Below are 18,237 nucleotides of genomic sequence, written 5' to 3'. Positions count from 1 at the left end.
ATGGTTTTGCTCTCACCATCTCTTTCCTCCTCTGGGACTAGCCAGTTAGCTTCTGGGTTACCTATGCAGAAGCACTCTGCCTCAAGGCTCTTTCCTTTAGATCTGCTGTAGCATTTCTTCCCCTTGGTGCCAGACAGGGTCATAATCTTTGCCTCAGGGTTCCTGGCTACAGAGCCTCATCATTTCTGAGGGAAGGGTGAATGGAGAACTAAAGTTTTGCATTTTTCTCATCTACATCTCAATTTCAGGAAGCTAGAGTGTAAACTCTAAAAGTAACCTTTCCTCTGCTTTTATTGTTCTGGCTTTTTCAATAACTTGTGTGCTCACTTTTCCTTTGGAGTGGTCCACCTCAGCCTTCGACATGCATTTGTAGCCAAGTGAGCATTTTCTCACAGGAAAGCAGCCTAAGCCCACAGGTCACTAGCCTAACTCGCTTGTAAAATATAGGTAAGATGATATCATTACTTATTAGGACGAAAAAAATATTTCCACTGATGAGATGAATAGTGTTTACCTTTAAATGAAAAACTCAGTCTAAAAAAATCCTGGTTTCTTGTAACATTCTGAAATAATTTTTTTTTTTTTTTTTTAGCCAGGATTGCCAGATTTAGCAAGCAAAAATACAAGTAAATTCAAATTGAACTGATTATCTTCTATTTTATCTGGCAAGTCTACTTCTAACTCCATCAGAACATAGTACATATTATTTAATGCTTGTTAACCAATGATATCGTTTTGTATTTGGTTGTGATATAAGATGATTATTAAAATTTTTCATCTTTAATATTGGTTTCTTGTCTGTAACCAACATCTTGAATCAAGTGCTGAATAACTTAAAAGAAACAGTCTTTTAAGGATAGTAAATTCCCTTTAGTATATAAGCTTGTGTGTCTAATTCTCCTCATGAAAAATAAGGAAAAATAAAAACAATTTAAATAAGATCTTGGAATTCTTTATACTGTTTTAGTTGGCATAACTAGCAATGTCATTAGTGACTCAGAATTTATTTTGTTATTTTTATGCCTAAAGCAGTTTTTTACTTAAGTCTTTTTCTGTATAAAAGTCTCTTCAATGATACACTCTTCTTAATTATCCCTTGTGGAAAGGGCACGAGCTTCAAAGTCAGCCAGATGGTTGTTCAAATCTCTATGCCATTTCAAAACATGTGAAACAGCTTGGACATATAATCTAAATACTCTGAGCTTCAGTTCACACATCTATGACAAAGGAGGGTGTTTTTAGGATGAAATGAAATAGTGTGCCCAGGATATAGAATTATATCTTGCATATAATGAGCACTTAATAATCATTAATTCTCTTTTTCTTTCTTTTTGTTTCTGCTTAACTCCCATAGAAACCTTTTGTACTTCCTTTTAATGACATGCAGCATATTTCTGAATTGCATTGTGGTTATACTGAATGTACTTTCATCTTTTTTGCAATACTAAAAGATCCTTGAGTGCCTGTGTTCCCATAGCGTAGGGTGCATTGTGTATGTGTATATTCATGCAGATGTGGTGATGTAGACCTGGGAGAGGAGAGAGAGGCAGCTCACCGGCACATTCAAAAAGTTATAAACCCTTTCACTCAATCTCAAAAAAGGTTAGAATACAATTTTGCAAAGTATGATAGAACATGAAGCTGTTAAGATATTCTTCCTGTCTAATGGGACATTTTTCTCCTTGAATAGATTGCAGAGAACTAAATCTACACTGAGGTAAAGTTTCAGGAATTACAGTATGCTAGGCCCATTAGTATGCCAATAGTAGCAGCAGCATCATAGATATAGATGATATAGATAGATATAGGTGATATAGATAGATATAGATAGATAGATAGATAGGTATAGATATAGAGGCTTTCTTTTGAAAACTAAAGGTAACCAGTGTTCAGAATGCACGATAACAAACCATATAAGTGACTCATCGTCATTACTTGATATAACTGGAGGTGCCAGGTCATTTGGCCCAGTTAAAAGTTCGAAGACTGTGACTGAATAGTGATGATACCAAATTAGAGCAGTGGAAAAGTAGGCAGTTCTTTAATTCTGGAGGCAACATTCCAGAAGACATTTATATTCTATGTCATCAATGTCTGTGGAAGCACATTTCATACTTAACATTTTAAATATCAGTTTTTGTTTTACTAGCTATATTTCTCAGAATGATGATGGCAAAGCTTCCTCACTTTCGTTTCCCCAGAAATTCCAATCTTTCTTTCATTCTCAATAAATAATTGCACCTTTTTTAACCTCTGAGTTCATTGAGATCATCAGTGTGAATTCTCTTCCTACCCCTTCAGGGCAAAGTTACCTACTATCCCCTTCAGCCTATCCCAGAGGATACTTTCTTCTCCCACAAAGCTATCACCTGCTCCTGCTCCATGATTTAGCCCCTTTCCATCTCCTCTAGTGACTTTCACAATTCTCTTTTGTCTGTTACAGCTTCAATTTCTTATTAGCTCATTATCGTTTTCTTTACTTAAAACAAACAAACAAACGAAAAAACATAAAACCTGTTAAACTATAGCTCTCATTTACTTTGATCTCCATAGAATTTATCGAAAGAATTGTTTGTACTTATGGCAAAGGTTTTCCCCATTTATCCCCAGTGCTTTCAAGCAATCTAACTTCTAATTCAGTACCCTGTGGAGACTGATATCTGATAGGTCACGTGAAAATGTTCAGATTAACAAGAACTTTCATTAGCCAATTTGAGGTTTTGGTGTTTGAGAACATCATTCATCTTTCTACACATTTTTTCCCCAATTTTTTCTTATTTTCTTTTACTTCCAGCTTTATCGAGATTTAATTGTCATCACTTTTTTATTTAAATAAATAACAGCTTTATCGAGGTAATTTACATACCATAAAATTCAACCTTTTAAAGTATACAAGTCAGTGTTTTTTTAGTATATTCACAAGGTTAGTGTAACCGTCACCACTATCTAATTTCAGAGTATTTTCACTACCCTCAAAGAAACCCCAAACTCATTAGCAGTCACTCTTTATTCTTTCCTTCCCCCAGCCCCTGTCTACCATTAATTTACTTTCTGTCTCCATGGATTTGCCTATTTTGGGCATTTCATATAAATGAATTATACAATATGTGGTCTTTATGACTGACTTCTTTTTCTTAGTGTAACGATTTCAGAGTTCATTTATGTAGAATGTGTCAGTGCTTCATTTCCTTTTATGGCTGAATAACATTCCATTATATGGTAGACCACATTTTGTTTATTCATTCATATTTCAATTGATGGACATTTGGGTTATTTTTACCTTTTGGCAGTTATGAATAAAGCTGTTATGAACAACTGCTTGTGTGGACATGTGTTTTTATTTCTCTTAGGTGTATACTTAGGGATGGAATTACTGGCTCATATGGTAAGTCTATGTTTAACATTTTCTAGAGGTCTTTTTGACTTCTGTTACTATGCTCTCCTCCCCATTTACTGTTTTCCTTTTTCACTATCTCCTCATCTCCTTTCAACAAAATATAAGTGTTCCCCAAGTTTGGGGACTTGACTCTTCCCTTCTCCTCATTCTCCTGATTAGCAATCTAATATTCTATTCTCCCTTTGTCTTAACTACCATCTAACCTCTTACTTTCAGGAATCCTCTCAATCTAGAGTTCGGCATTATTAGTATCTACTAAAGAAAACTTTTCTTGGTTATCCTGCCAGCAGGTAAACAACATCATCTCTCCAAAACCTGTGTTTTGTAATCCGATTTCTCCCTTTCCAAAGTGGCATAGCTTTTCTTTCAGTTATCCTTGACTTAAAATTTTGAAGTCATCATTTACCTCTTCCTGGATTTACTGCTACACAGTTACTAAGTCCTACCAGTTCTACTTTGACAGTTCCTCTTGTGATTCCTGTTTTCAACTACAGTGAGTCTTACTGTTCTTCTTATCTCTTATTTGGACCACCTGCACATACTTTTCATTGGTCTTTCTACCTCGTGTCTTTCCTCGCCCTATTCACTTTTCATCTATCCTTCACAACATGACCTCAATATTGTCCTGGGCCAGGCTTATCCCATCATTTCCAGATTCAGAAACTTCTGTTCTTACCCATTAAATTATATCTAGACTCTTTGCCACTTATCGTTTAGTTATATTCATTAATTACCTCCAACCAACCTTCCCATGATGTTTCACTAGCTCTCAAACTCAGTACATGCTCTATCCAAGATGTTATTTTCTTTTCGCTGTTTCCAAACCGATGTTATCTTTACTTCTGTTTGACATGGCCACATTACTTCTGTTTGACATGGCCACATTCTTCTTTCTCCACAAGATGAACTATTTCTCATATAAGTTCAGCCCAAATATTATTTCCTTATAAAAGTTTATCTGAGCTCCCCAACTGAAAATAATTTCTTCTGCTTAGGAACTCCTGGAACGTTTTAAAAATATTTTTTATGGCCTTTTGACATTCAACTGGATGTTTCTTAAAGGACAGTAAGCTCTTTGAGGGTAAAAATCGTCACATCATCACCCCTACCTGTATAAATGTGTAATACTTAGTTCTTTCCTTGGTATATGGAACATACTTGCAAAACATAAATTTTAATGACAAGTAATTTTTGATGTAATTTATTCTTTAAAATAATTTCCCAAATGCTAATTCTTTGGCAATCTTACTTTTAAATTGCAGGAGGAATCCAGAATACAGAATTCAAATAATAGTTTACTTTCTGATATTATACTCTAATGTAGTAGCATGTATTTTCAGTTAATATCTGATATGCTTATTGAAATTATAACACATAATAGTAATGAATCTTCAATCCATATCCAAATAGAAGATATTGGCCTAATAATAAGAAAAATAAACTGTTAAAATATGTGAGAAACAAATGTAAATCCAAAGTATGTTTGGGAAAAATAATAAAATATTTTATAGCAGAAAGAGAGATAATGGAAAAAATGCAGATAAACCATTGTAGTTCCTGGAACATGTACTGTAAAAAAAAAAAAATAAGATGTAAAACTGTAAGTTTTAGTAAAATTACTTCCAATTCATGTTTACCTTTTCTTCTTGGAAATTTTAAAGTTGGACAGAATTTCTTAATATATGAACAAGAATTATGTTTAGTATTGCTATAGATTATATTAATGTTTTTTATAAGTGTACCATTAGCAATTCATTATCATTAACAGCAGAATAATGAAGAGAATAGAGATATGGATACCAAGAATGGAATGAGTGTATGATTCTATACCTGAAGAAAACAAAACCTGTCTTAGCCCTTAGTTACCATTAACTCACCAGTTTACTTTGTGGGTTTCTGTGCTCATCTAGGACTTTGGAGCCATACTGGAATATATTAAGTACTAGGTTTGGACTTGAGCTTTGAGGACTTTGTTAGAACTTCTGAGGATGACTTGAGGATCCATTCCATCACATATTCAATATCTTGATTGTCTCTCCTTTGGATCTACATTATGACTGCTAAGCCAGAATAGCCTGATATTTGATTAGTAAATAGGATACTCTACAATGAATTTCTCATTCTTATTGTAGTACTATAAAATAAATGATCTTAGTTTCTCAGTTTGGCCTCCATAGAGGTCCACAGTTTAGCACAATATAGCCACACATGTATTCTTTAACTTTATGTAAAATATACTGTAAAACAAAAAATAATTATTTTCAAAAATATTTTCTAGTAATTAGCTTTTTTTTCCCCCAACAAACTTAGTCTAATTATGTATCAACCATGATAAAATGAAAGGTCAGTAGCTACAGATGCATAATTTCACTCTGATAGATTGCTCTTAGAAAATAGGTTATGGCAATTAGATGATTAATTTTTCTCTATTAAATAGTGTTATGAGACTTTAGATTACATTTATCAGTATATTCTCCTTAGTAGGAACATAATGTGAGGAAAGGCCAAACAGAATGGGAATTTATATCCTTTGTGGAAGGATCTGAATATACTTTTTAACAGTCACACTTGTGAAAATAATTAGAAAATGGAATTCTGTTCAAAACATTTTCAGTATTCAAAGTAGCGTGTTAAAGGCGTCATATGTTAAAGGTTAAAATATGTAAGTATGAAGAACAAAATTCTGGATGTCCTGCTGGCATTTTTTTTTTTTTTTTTTTTTTTTTTTTTTAGTTCTAGTTATCTGCAAAGTGTACACCCCTTGTCAGTATAACTAGGGAGTGCCTGTGTAAACATTCTTGTTTCGCCTGTTCCACATAATCGTTTCTTGTATCATATTTCTTCTGACCTCGCTATCTGAAACCAATTACAGGAGATCCATTTGGGCTGCATCTATTTTCATAAGAAGCCTAGGCAGCAGTGTTTTTCTCAGAGATGAATATCAACATCAAATATGCTTCTGAGTGCTTTGTTATTTATGTTTCTGAGAGGTTTTGTAGCCTTCAGCTCTCAAGAATGTGTCATGCTGTGCTGTTTATACATTGAAGATATTAATGGGTGTAGATGTCATTTTTCATTTTAATGTCTCAAATGCAACAGGCTGATAGGTTAAGTATTCCTCTTTTTATGGGAAGAGATATGAGTGATGTCTGTTTTTTCCCAAAATATACATATATTTACTTTTTAAAAAAAGAATTTATTTATAAACCTTAGGGTACTCAACATTTTTAATTTCACTGGGTACTTCTAAGCTATTCTTAAACAATTTTACTTCTGGTGAAAGTTTTTGGTGTTCTTTAAAAAGAAATAAAGTTTATATCTGATAAGTTAAAAGAGTTTTCACTCTTAATTCTCATTAGTAATTCTAATAAGTAACTCTTTTTCTATGAGGATCATAAATAGCCTGAAGTTATTACTACTGTAGAAAGGTAATATGCTTGAATTTTGCTTTTCTTACAAAATTTTGGTTTATTTGAAATTATACAGTCACTATTAGGAATGTTTTTAACAAATATTTTAGAGCAAAATGCACTGAATTCTGGAAAATGTGTGCATTTCTACACCTTTGCAGCCTAACAAAACATATATGTTTAATCTACTATTCAGATTTTATTTATCTTTTCAAAATATTTAACCTGATTTCAGTTTTTAAAATATCCTATTTTAATTTTCTTTAGATTTACTAAAATTAGATAATTTCATTAACTAAAGTGCATCTTTAATTCAAAACAAATGTGTTTTCGGAAACTAGATAGGTTTGGCTGCCTTAGAAACCTCTTTCTTGTTCATTTTAATCAGACTCAGATATTACTAAATTTTGTAAACATCTTTTATCATTTTTGTAAATTAATTTTTTTTTGCAGAGATGATCATATAAATACTTAAATGACTCATAGAACTTTATGAAAGGCCCTGGCATTTAACTTTTTTATTTACTAATTTAGGTGGACAAGTGATTTTCAAATTAATATTTTATTTTAATTTGACACCCAACACCTTACATCGATGCAAGTAATTTAGCTGATAATCTTTCATCTTTTGAGTAGCTACAATAATAAGTTGCAAAGATGAACTAAATGTCTCTGAACAATTTTTTATTGAAATTCTGTCCTAAAATGTTATCTAGAATAATGGAAATAAAAATGTCATGTGATGACTGCAATTAGAACGCAAACTGCCAAAAATTTCTGCTTAGGAGTTTTTAATAATTTCTGATCTCTTGGGATTGTTTTCTTGTTCTTGCACCTCTCATGTTTACTGTAGCAATCTCTGAAAAGAATGTAGGCAAGGAGTTCTTTTTCATAAGCATTTGTATTTAAAGATGATCCTTGACTATTTAAAAAAAAACTGTAAATGCATATGAAAATCACAGTACTTTAGAGATAGAAGCATGTTTTTGTCAACTATCTTGTGGTATTATTATTATTGGTCCTTTAAAAACATGTATGCTTTTGTCTAGTGACATTTTCATTTTCATGAACTGCAGATCTAATTATCAAGTTTTCTAGTGTCTTTCTGTAGCCATTGGGTGTTACATATTCCATTGAGTTGCTTATTTGGTTTGAGTTGAACAAAGGTAATACAGGGTGGTGAAATGGATAGGGTCCTAGGCTTGAGAGATAAGAGCCTGTGCCTTTGACTGGACCGTGCTACTGCTTTGTGACTTTAATCAAGTTATCGTAGCATTGGTTCTTTAATTACTTATCTACAAAATAGGAAAACTAGGCTAAACAATGTCTAAGGTGTTTTTTCCAGCTTTGGAATTCTTCAATTTATTAGTAATAACTGGTTTAATGATCAGAGTGTTACAAGAGTGTAGAGCTCCATCAAGTATTGGTAAGCTATGTGATATCAAGTCAGGGATGGTGGGAACACTTAGCCATAAAAAATGATATATATTCTGTAATAGTTGTTCTATCCAAACACTTACAAATTCAAAACAAAAAAGACTATATTGTAGTTTTTTTCCATAAGTTCTGTTAAATGAATATGCCCCCATTTAGGCAAAAAATAATTCATTATGGTACCATGTGTTCTTCTTTACTAGAGTTTTACTTATTACCATCTAACAGGTCCTTTGATGGATCAGAGACAGGGTGGCACACTGGAATATCTGTCGTGGAAACCAGAAGACCTTGAAAAAACCACGTGGTTACTCATTTGCTAAAATGAGGGCGTCTTATTGGTTGATTTTATGACTTCAGGATTCTGAACTATATTCATTAGAATCCTTTAAGAATAGCAAATGACTATAGAATTAAATATAAACTAAATAAAGCTGATATATACAAAATAAACTAATGAACTCGAAGGTGAAAAACAATTACATGAAAAATATTAGACAAACTGGATTTTGGCACCAAAGGGTAAAATAATTGACTAATTTTTTTTGAGAGTTTCACATAGACACAACCTAGTCACACTATAGTAAATTCCATTTGAAAAATATCATTTGTAGTTATTTTGTGTTGTTATTTTAAAAAGAAAGCTATATCATTTAGACTATAATGTGAAATTTTCAAACAGTTTTGTGATAATAAAGTATTTATGGGATTAATATTTTATTTGGTCTTTTATTGGACCTGAACTTTATAATAAACTTGCCTGAGTTCACTGGAATATGCCATCCTTAGAAACGTTTAGTTTGACTTGTAATTACTTGAAAAATTTAAAAAACAAGAGGAAGATTGTTGTGAGTGTATTTCCAAGTGTAAAAAGCATGCTTTACAAACTGTGCCAGATCCTGCTATGGGAAGACAAATCAGTGTTAGGAGATGGTGCTAGTGCATTCAGTTTGTTTGCTTTGGTTTCTATGCCTGCCTGCCTTCTCAGGAAACTTGCTTGGAGCCAGACTGTAGCAGCCCTCTATCTGTCTTTTCATAATTGATCAGGGGATGACTGCCTTCCCTGAGGGTTAAGACATGGCAACTTTTTCTGTTTGCTCAGCATCTCAATGCAGTAGTTCAAACATTGTTCACACCAGCTGGCAGTGTAATGCCATATGCACATCTTGTCAAAGCAACTGTTGTCATGGATACTAGAAACTCTCTTAAAAACCAGATCATTGATTCTAATCAAAATTGTACTTTTTTTTCAGCTCGGAATCTTAATTATTATAGAAGGCTATTGATCTAAGGTAGTTTCCCATCAAGAAAAATGTACCATGTATTCTAAAATAGTGAATAACAACATAAGACAATGATTTATTTTAGTTGTATTTGTTGAAAAATTTCCTCATTAGTGTTCATTGAACTTGGTTGTTGAGAGAAAAAGTAAGTTTATAAAGTAGAAGCTCTTAAAAAGTTTTTTAAAATTAGTTTATGTTGCTACCTTTAAAACGTCTCAATATGTGTGGTTTTTTTATTATTATTATTATTATGGCACTAATTTTTATATGACTTTATGCAGCAAAATTGCCAAACTGCCCCTCTTCCAGTAAATGAAATGCTTACATTAATTTCTTATGTTAAGTTTTATTTTCCTGAGTGGAAAAGAAAACATGAAAATAAATGAAAACATCTTCTATTTTGATTGGTATTCTGTCACACATAGAAACAAACCTGATTGGTTGAGTGGTAATTTCTTTGTTCTCTGATTTTGCTAAGAATGCAAATGAAAACCACTCAATTTTATTTGGCATTAAAACTGCACTTTATTTTGTGAAAGGAGAGATTTCCTCCTGAATTGTAAGTACAAAAAAGTGTTTTAAATCTTTAGTGAAAATCCTTATTAATTCACTTTCAAGATAATCTGATGTTGATTTGTCAAATTTAATTACAGCTTCCGGTAACACTTGAAGTCTACTGCTTTTGCTTCAAAATTGTAATATGAAAATGCAAATTGAATGATAATTTAAAGGGGAGTGGGCAGTTTAGTTGAACACTCAAAGACAAGTTCCTTGTGGAAATGAGGTTATTGATGCAGTTTATGATTTTTTCCTCTTTAAGCACTTTAAACAAATTAACTTTATTTCCTACAGGATAATATCCATCTCCATGATTTTAAGCAAAGTTGAATATGTATGTTATGTAATTTTTTTTTCACATTAGAAGAAAAAAGATTTAATGAGTCTCTCTAGAATGGAGGGTGGGGCTGGGGTTCTTATATATTGAAGCCTATTACTATTAACCAAGGAATAATGATAATCGATTTACCTTTCTACAAAATATTTAGATATAGCTTCCTTTTTACTTCTAGGCTCTCCAAGCAGCAAGACAACTTCTCTTACAGCAGCAAACAAGTGGATTGAAATCTCCCAAGAGCAGTGATAAACAGAGACCACTTCAGGTTAGTAAAGTACTCCTGCCCTTGGGGTCTTATTTTCAAAGATGTTCATAAGGATAACAGAAATGCAAACCCAGTTGTATACATACAGAAAATTATTATACTTGAATATATAGGTAATTTTAATTCTAAAAGAGAACTCTATCTTCTTAAAAGAAAATAATTTTCTATTAGCATAGATTTCAAAAGTTTACAGGGTCACTTATTGAAAAAATTATGTGGGAACTACATTTGGTATACATAGACATAAAAAGTTTTATATAAAACTTCCTTCTGGGATTTTAATGGAATTTTATTCACAAATAAGTTAAAATGTGAAATGTCTTCCTTAAAAGGGAAGTCATAGTAAAATGGTATAGAAGGAAGCAAAGCAGTCTTAGACAACCTTTCTTCAGTTGTATCCAAGTGACAAATGCAGGAAACCTCCAAGGTTGCCAGAAAAAAATGAGTTTGCCAAGGAGTTATTGCTGTGGTTAGAGTTGTAAAAGCATATTCTGAAGTTTGTTGTCCTTACTCACTTGATGTTTGTCCTGTGAAACTGACAGTGTTTATGTCTTTTTAAGTAGCTTTTTCTTATATAATATAACCATTGTTTTATATAATCTTAACAGAAATATAAAAGATATTGTATCCAGAGAAGAAACATTTTTAGGGCATATTTTAAAAATATTTGGGAAGTATTTGAAGTTGCACAAAACGTCTTTCAAAATATTTATCAGTTCTGTTGAAGGATAAGCGAAGCTTTTTTCAAAAGAATGATGTGTTGTATATATGTCTAATAAAGAAAGATTAGTTTTAAAAAAGTAAACATCTTTCTTATTGCTTTAATTTAACAAAACTATCTTGAAATGTTTTTTATGGCCTAGCTGTCTTCATTTTCAGATGTACTCCCAGGTGTTAGTAACTAAGTCTTAGATGATGGCCTTCTGAAGCTTAGTTTGTATGACAGAGTTATAGGCTTCTGATCTACACAATCCAGAAACTACTTATTACCTAAAAACTGGATTAAATTTATGGTCCCTAGACATATTTGAGATGAGAATATATTTTCTTGGGGGAAAAAACATTTTGGGGGAGTGTGTGGGATAAAGGGGGACTTGGGAATAAGGAATATATTTCAATAGAGTAAAGTATAGGTATCTGTCATGATTGCAAGTGGGTTATATTGAATTAGCCTGAGTTTAAGATTAAATTTTTTTTCTTTTAAATTTCACTTTTTTCGTTGTTTTAACTAATCAGTAATTCTGTAGTGAGACATTTTTCTCACCATCACGTCTTTCCCCAAGTAATAACAGAGATTAAAGTATTTCCATAGAGTTATCTGATTCCATGAGAGCCTCTCCATACATTTACATGACAGAGAAAAATTTACATAGAAGTCACAGAAGATAGCAAATGAAATGTTTATCCTCACTATGGCTTCAGACTGGGAATTTTGCTTTCTTATTGATGTAGCAAAGAGGGTTAGATGCTGGAAGCATAAGCCAAAGGTAGGAAACGGTTTATTTACTTATTTTTTAAACATCTGAGAAACACTCTATATTGTCTTATTTTATTGTGTCTCTTGTCAAGATAGACAAAGTAGTTGTTTCTTCCTCTCCAAAGCTAAGTCCAGTAAAAGTTTCTATATTGATGGTTACCAGGGTATCTCTGGAAAGAATGACTGGGCTTTAGTTTTTCTACTTTTTCTTTTTGTTGTATTGGAAGGCAAAATCTGATACTTTGAACCAAAATATGTTTAACCAAAATATGCATTTTTTTTTTTTTTGGAAAACACATGCACGCTCATACACAATAATGTGGGAATAGTAATGATTCTAAAATAAGAAATCATTAATCATGTGCCAAATATTGTATAAATAAAATTTTGAGCTTAAGTCCTCATTTTCATTATTTTATTATAAAAGAGTGTTTAAAAGTTTATAAATACCTTTTAACAATTTCAGATGCTAACCGTTACTACAGAGAGTTTCATTGTGTCACTTATCTTTAGTGTTTTTTATTCATATTAACATGAATACATCTCTGTTGTACAGATTATAAAACTCTAGCATTTTATTATTATTTTGTAATTTTAATGGGATCTTATGCCAAAATGTCACAGGAATGAAAAGTTGGTTTCTATGAATGAGAATTTAAAAATAATGAATGAAGACTTATTTGTTCACCAAAATATACATTGCAGTTAATAGAATGTGATTATACTTTTTAAGTATTTCATAGTACTTGGTAAGCTTAGCAACAGGAAACATGCTGGGGTTGTATTAAAAATCTAATAAAAACCTAGTAGCATTTTATACTAGCTTACATATTGTGTCAAAGGAGGATATTAGTTAATGCTTATTTTTGCATCTGCAAATACAATTTAAATGGGGTTACACTATTTGCCACTTACATTAAAGAAAAGGGTACAATATTTTTGTTAAAAATTTTAACTATTTAATATTAAATTAACACTTTAAAACTTTTACGATTCTCTCACAGTCCTTTTTACTTAACTAAGAGTTTAACCTACTTTAATAATTGAGTTAGTGTAGGTTATCTTTTAGAATTAAAAAAAGATAATTGAAAATATTTCAAAATCTGCACTTGCAAGCAAGGTATTTGGTGTTAATAATAGATCATGGTACTTTATCAGGCATAACATATTGTTAGAGGACCAAAAGAGATATTATGTGTTTTTCATTGTAAAATGTAGTTTTAAAGGTGAACTATTTTATAAATTTGAAATAATTACAGATTTTAGAAAAATGTTTTGATGGCTCAAGTCACAAGAACAATATTTGGTTGCTTATTGTACTCAACTGAATTTCTTTTAAATGTTAAAAAGTAGAGGCCAGATTTGAAGTGTGACACAGTAGAAAGTCTATTTCTAGCAGACTAGTATTTATCTATTACTCTTTCATTTACATTTTTTTCAGATTTTTGTGCTACAGATAACATAGATATTAGCCTATCTAATGCAAAATGGAAAGAAGAAAATCACACCTGAAGAGCTTGGATACCGATTGTAGTAGTGATTTCACTTTCATGTATAGATATCTGAATACATGTATTTGAAACATGTTTAGATATTCTGTTCATTACATGAAACACCAATTAAATAGGTGTTTAATAGGGCCAGTCAATAGGTACATTGATTAATGACATATTGATAAATCATATGTAAAGATTATGATGCAAATGGGAGCTGATATTAAACTAAGCATTACCAGATAGATGTTTCTGTTTTACATGCTTACTGTGGATCTCTAAAAAACATACCCAAATAATAACAGCTGAAGATGACTTCTCATTTTCATTTGTTTTATTTATCCATTTCTACTCCTAGCACTTTCTAGTGGTTCATGATGAGGAAAATTAGCCAAAGAGAATACATAACGCTTTCAATTTAATGAAACTGATTTCCAGATTAAAAGAGTAAATTCACACACACGTACATACACTACACACAGTTGAATATGCACATGTGCACACTTCCATAATCTGTAATTTAAAAACTATTTTTATAAAATACATTATCAATTTTCTATCCTATAACAAAGCTACTTAATTTAGTTTAGGCATGAAATTGGTCGCATTATTGTTCTTGTTACATTTACAGCCATGAGACAGACTTGTGGTTCTTCAACAGCTGTGCAGAGCAGAGACGTAAATTTAAGGTAAATGCCATTGCTTTGCTATCTTAGATGAATATTAGTTTATAACATTGTAATCACTTCCTTCATTGTAGGTTAATATCTGATATAAGGTTATCTTTTCCAATAGGTAATTGAAATTATTTTTTTTTATAATTCCATGTCAGATAGTTCAAGAATGGAATAGTAAAAAGCAAAAGTAAATTAAACTCAGAGGTCTTATTCTGACTCTGCCACAGGCTAGTTATGTAAGTTTGAGAAAGTCACTCAACATCTATAAATAAAGACATTGAGCTAACTGTTGGACAAAATACAGTATTCTGTGGTTAAAGATTTATTTCATTTTTTTAGCTGAGTGATAGGCATCTTAATTTTTCAGAAAACGCTGACTTTGTTGGATATTAACTTATGAGTTAAGGATTATGTTTGTTTATTTGTTTGTTTTCACTTAAAAAGCACTTTAATAGCATACATAGGCAAAAATAATGTTTTAGAATCAAAGTATTAAATCTCATATATATGGAAACCATGTGCCAGTATCATTTTGTATAACATCTAAGGAAGCTTTGTTTTGGTTAATGCCTTGAAATCATTTTATAAATTGTTTTTAGGAAAACTCTAAGCTACACAAAGAATTATTTTACCCATGTATTTACTTTAATAATTTACATAAAAATATGTTGTGATATAAAACAGTTTAACAAATGTCTACCTTCCTCTACTTCTTCACTCCAAAATGTTAAAATTAGCATGAGCAGACAAGAAATTCTTAAATAAGCAAATCAGCATTTCTAAAATTTTACATTCTAGGGGAATAAAAACAGAATAAAGAATAAAATGTTAAATAATGAAATATTTATTTGGGGGAAATACTACCTCTGTGGCATATAAAATTGGACATTAATAAATATGTTTAGGGAATTATAAAATCCATTTTTGCAGTGGTAAAGAATGAATTTGAATATTACCATTTCAACATTAATTTCTGATTTCTAGAATAGGAGAATTTGAAGCTAAAACACATTTTGTTTCAAATACTGAAAGCAAAATAATCAATAAATTTTTGATATGGGTTTGAGTAGAGGAACCTATGTAGCAAAACTGATGTAGAAAACAGAATTTTTAAAAGGTGTTTTTTGCCATTTATATTTTCTGTATATCAAAAAAATAAGTAGTAAGTCTAATACAGGTTTTATATCATAAACTTAAAGAGAGGTTAATTCAAAAACTATTAACAAGGAGAAATCATGCCTTGTGTAGTCCTGGTTTTCCCATTATAGTAAAGAACATTTCTTTCTTTATTTTTTTAAATTAATTAATTTATTATTTATGCTGACATTTATTAGCAAAATCCAATAAGTTTCAGCTGTATACTTTAACAGTGAGCCATATATATATTTACACTGTGTGTTCACCTCTCATAGTTAGATTTCTTTCTGTCACCACATATTTGATCCCCTTTACCCTGTCTACCTCCCTGCTCCCCCTGTCCCCCTACTTTCTGGTAACCCTAGTCTATTGTCAGAATATTACTCAGCCATAAGAAGAGATGAATTACTGCCATTTGTGACAATGTGGATGGACCTCGAGATAGTCATGCTAAGTGAAATAAGCCAGACAGAAAGAGTTGAAAATCACATGATATCACTTATATGTGGGATATAAATCTAAAAGCAACAAATGAGCAGGACAAACAAACAGTGACTCATGGACATAGACAGTAGTAAAGAACATTTCTTAAAAGGCAGCATGAAATAGGCAGTTTTACAAAAATGTTATAAAATAAAATCTTTTTAAAAATATTATGATGTTGCCACCCTTGGCCAGCTGACACCTAGTGGAGGAGGATCTAGGACATCCAGTTCATCATTGCTAAGTGTACTTGTGTGGAAAACTTGCATATGATCTACTCATGACATATAGGAGAAAGAACATATGTTTTAGGTCTGAAGGCTGCCTTTGCTCTTTATTAGTAGGAGTTTGGGTAGTGTAACTTCATCTCTGGGAGCCTGTTTTCTCATCTTTACAATGGGAATAAAGATACCTTGCAAGATTGTTGTGAAGACTGAAAAGCATACTATATAAAGTAACTACCATAAATCCTTGCACTTATAATGAGTTAATAAATAATTTCTATTATGATTAACTTGTGGAAATTGATATTTAGTCCAAGGTTATGATAAATATTCTATAATATGGTACTTTTATTTGGGCATAATTTTCACTTTTTGCTATTCACTATGATATGAAGAGTACCTAATTTATAACAAGGCAACAGTGAGTGTTTTAGGTACTACTTGAGTATCTCCCCAATCTACAGGCCCTCACAGCATGCATACTTCACACTCACCACAGATAAACTTATATTTTAATGTTTGTTTTTCCTACTGGACTGTGAGCTCTATGAAGGCAGGGACCATAGATATCCTACTCATCTTTAATGCCTAACTCAATTCCTGGTGGATAACAGAGCTCAATAAATACTTGCTGAAACAATGAATGAGAAGGAGATTGTGCTGAGAGGAGAGTGAGAGGAGGTTTGAGGGCAACAAAATCTTTCATTCATTCAGTGTAAATTGAGTATCATTTGTAAATTGAGTATATTTGTAATATCATTTGTAATATTTATGATTTAGTTGATGAGATAGTAAGCCTTGCCCACAAATATCATGCCACAGTGGATGTGCTACAGGAATGGGAAAGGCTGAAAGTGCTATAAGAATTTTTGAAAGAAAATTATTAATTTGGGCCCAAGTGATCAAAGAAGCCTTTATGGAGAGGTGGCATCTTTGTTGGGCTTAAAGAAAGGGAATTTAATAGAGAGTAAAGGACATTTTTAGTAGAGAATCTTTCAAAAAGTGTCATCAAAGATGTAGAGGTGGAAAGTTGTACGGTCTAGTTAGGCCACATTAAGTACTTTGTTTTGACCATCATAGAGATGTCATACTAAAGGAATGAGTGGGTTAGAGGGGTAGAAATACAAACTGTATAGAGCTTGCAGCGAATGCCACACTAATTAGTTTGTACTTTATGGTTTAGGTAGCCGGGGCTATTAAAGTGTCCAGATAAGGAAGCGATTTGATCAAAGCAGAGTTTTATGAAGATCTACTTAACAATGGTGCATTTAGAGGACGTTTTGGTGGGAGTTGTGAGAAATCTGGAACAAAGATAATCTTTTAAAAATTATTTATTTAGACATATGACAAATTGAGCTTTATATATATCAAGTTGGAGGTGATGGCAAGAAACATAAGTTGAAATAGCAAACTTTAAGAAAAATCAGAAAGAGCTTGACAGAGAAGTCAGAGCTAAAGACAAATATTTGTGAAATAATCCAGAGTGTAGGTGAATTCATGGGAGAGGACATTTCTGAGAAAAAGATAATTTACAAAGAGGAGCTCAGTAACATCCACATTTTTTAGGGCAAAAAGAAAAAGAAGTAGGAGAAAGAAAAGAGGGGAAAAGAAGAATCAAATTGGCATTTACTTTATTGGGGAAGGTCAAGAAAAGGGAGAATATTTAAAATATGGAAATTCTCAATTCTCAAGCAATGTCCATGAGAATGAGCATTTTCATGCATGTAATGTTGAATTACAACATTGATGATTTTTAATCCCCCTCTTTATCATTTGCCAGTAACTCTTAAGATCTGAAATACTAAAGTGATCAATAATAAATGGAAAAAAATCTTACTTTAACATGAATGTTAGATAGAAAAAGGAGAATTAATAAGTGTACTTTTGCTTCTCAGATTGCTGTATCTCCAATTGGATAAGTAAATTTATATTGCATATATAATGCTGAGTTCCCATAAATTAAATCTGAAAGAAGACTGATTTCTAGGAGGTCAAATTTTCTCTTTTCTTAATTATCCAAGCACTCACTTCTTTCTGTAATCCATTAGGATTTTAAGTATAT

General features: G+C 31.7%; 1 protein-coding gene across 17 annotated transcripts in view; it reads left to right on the top strand.

Moving 5' to 3' along the window:
- FOXP2 (forkhead box P2) overlaps positions 1-18,237 on the top strand; it is a 244,700-nt gene that overhangs the window by 85,457 nt on the left and 141,006 nt on the right. For 16 of the 17 annotated variants that reach the window (XM_006910607.1, XM_006910608.1, XM_006910599.1 and 13 more), the window contains one exon: positions 10,595-10,684. In XM_006910607.1, coding sequence (XP_006910669.1) covers positions 10,595-10,684 — 90 coding nt within the window. Of the gene's footprint in view, positions 1-10,594; positions 10,685-14,285; positions 14,344-18,237 lie in introns of all 17 variants that reach the window. The other variant, XM_006910611.1, reaches the window with a different exon arrangement.

Source organism: Pteropus alecto, unplaced genomic scaffold (assembly GCF_000325575.1).
Source record: "Pteropus alecto unplaced genomic scaffold, ASM32557v1 scaffold22, whole genome shotgun sequence".
In the NCBI taxonomy this organism is placed as follows: Eukaryota; Metazoa; Chordata; class Mammalia; order Chiroptera; family Pteropodidae; genus Pteropus; species Pteropus alecto.
This window is presented reverse-complemented; position numbering and strand designations above follow the sequence as displayed.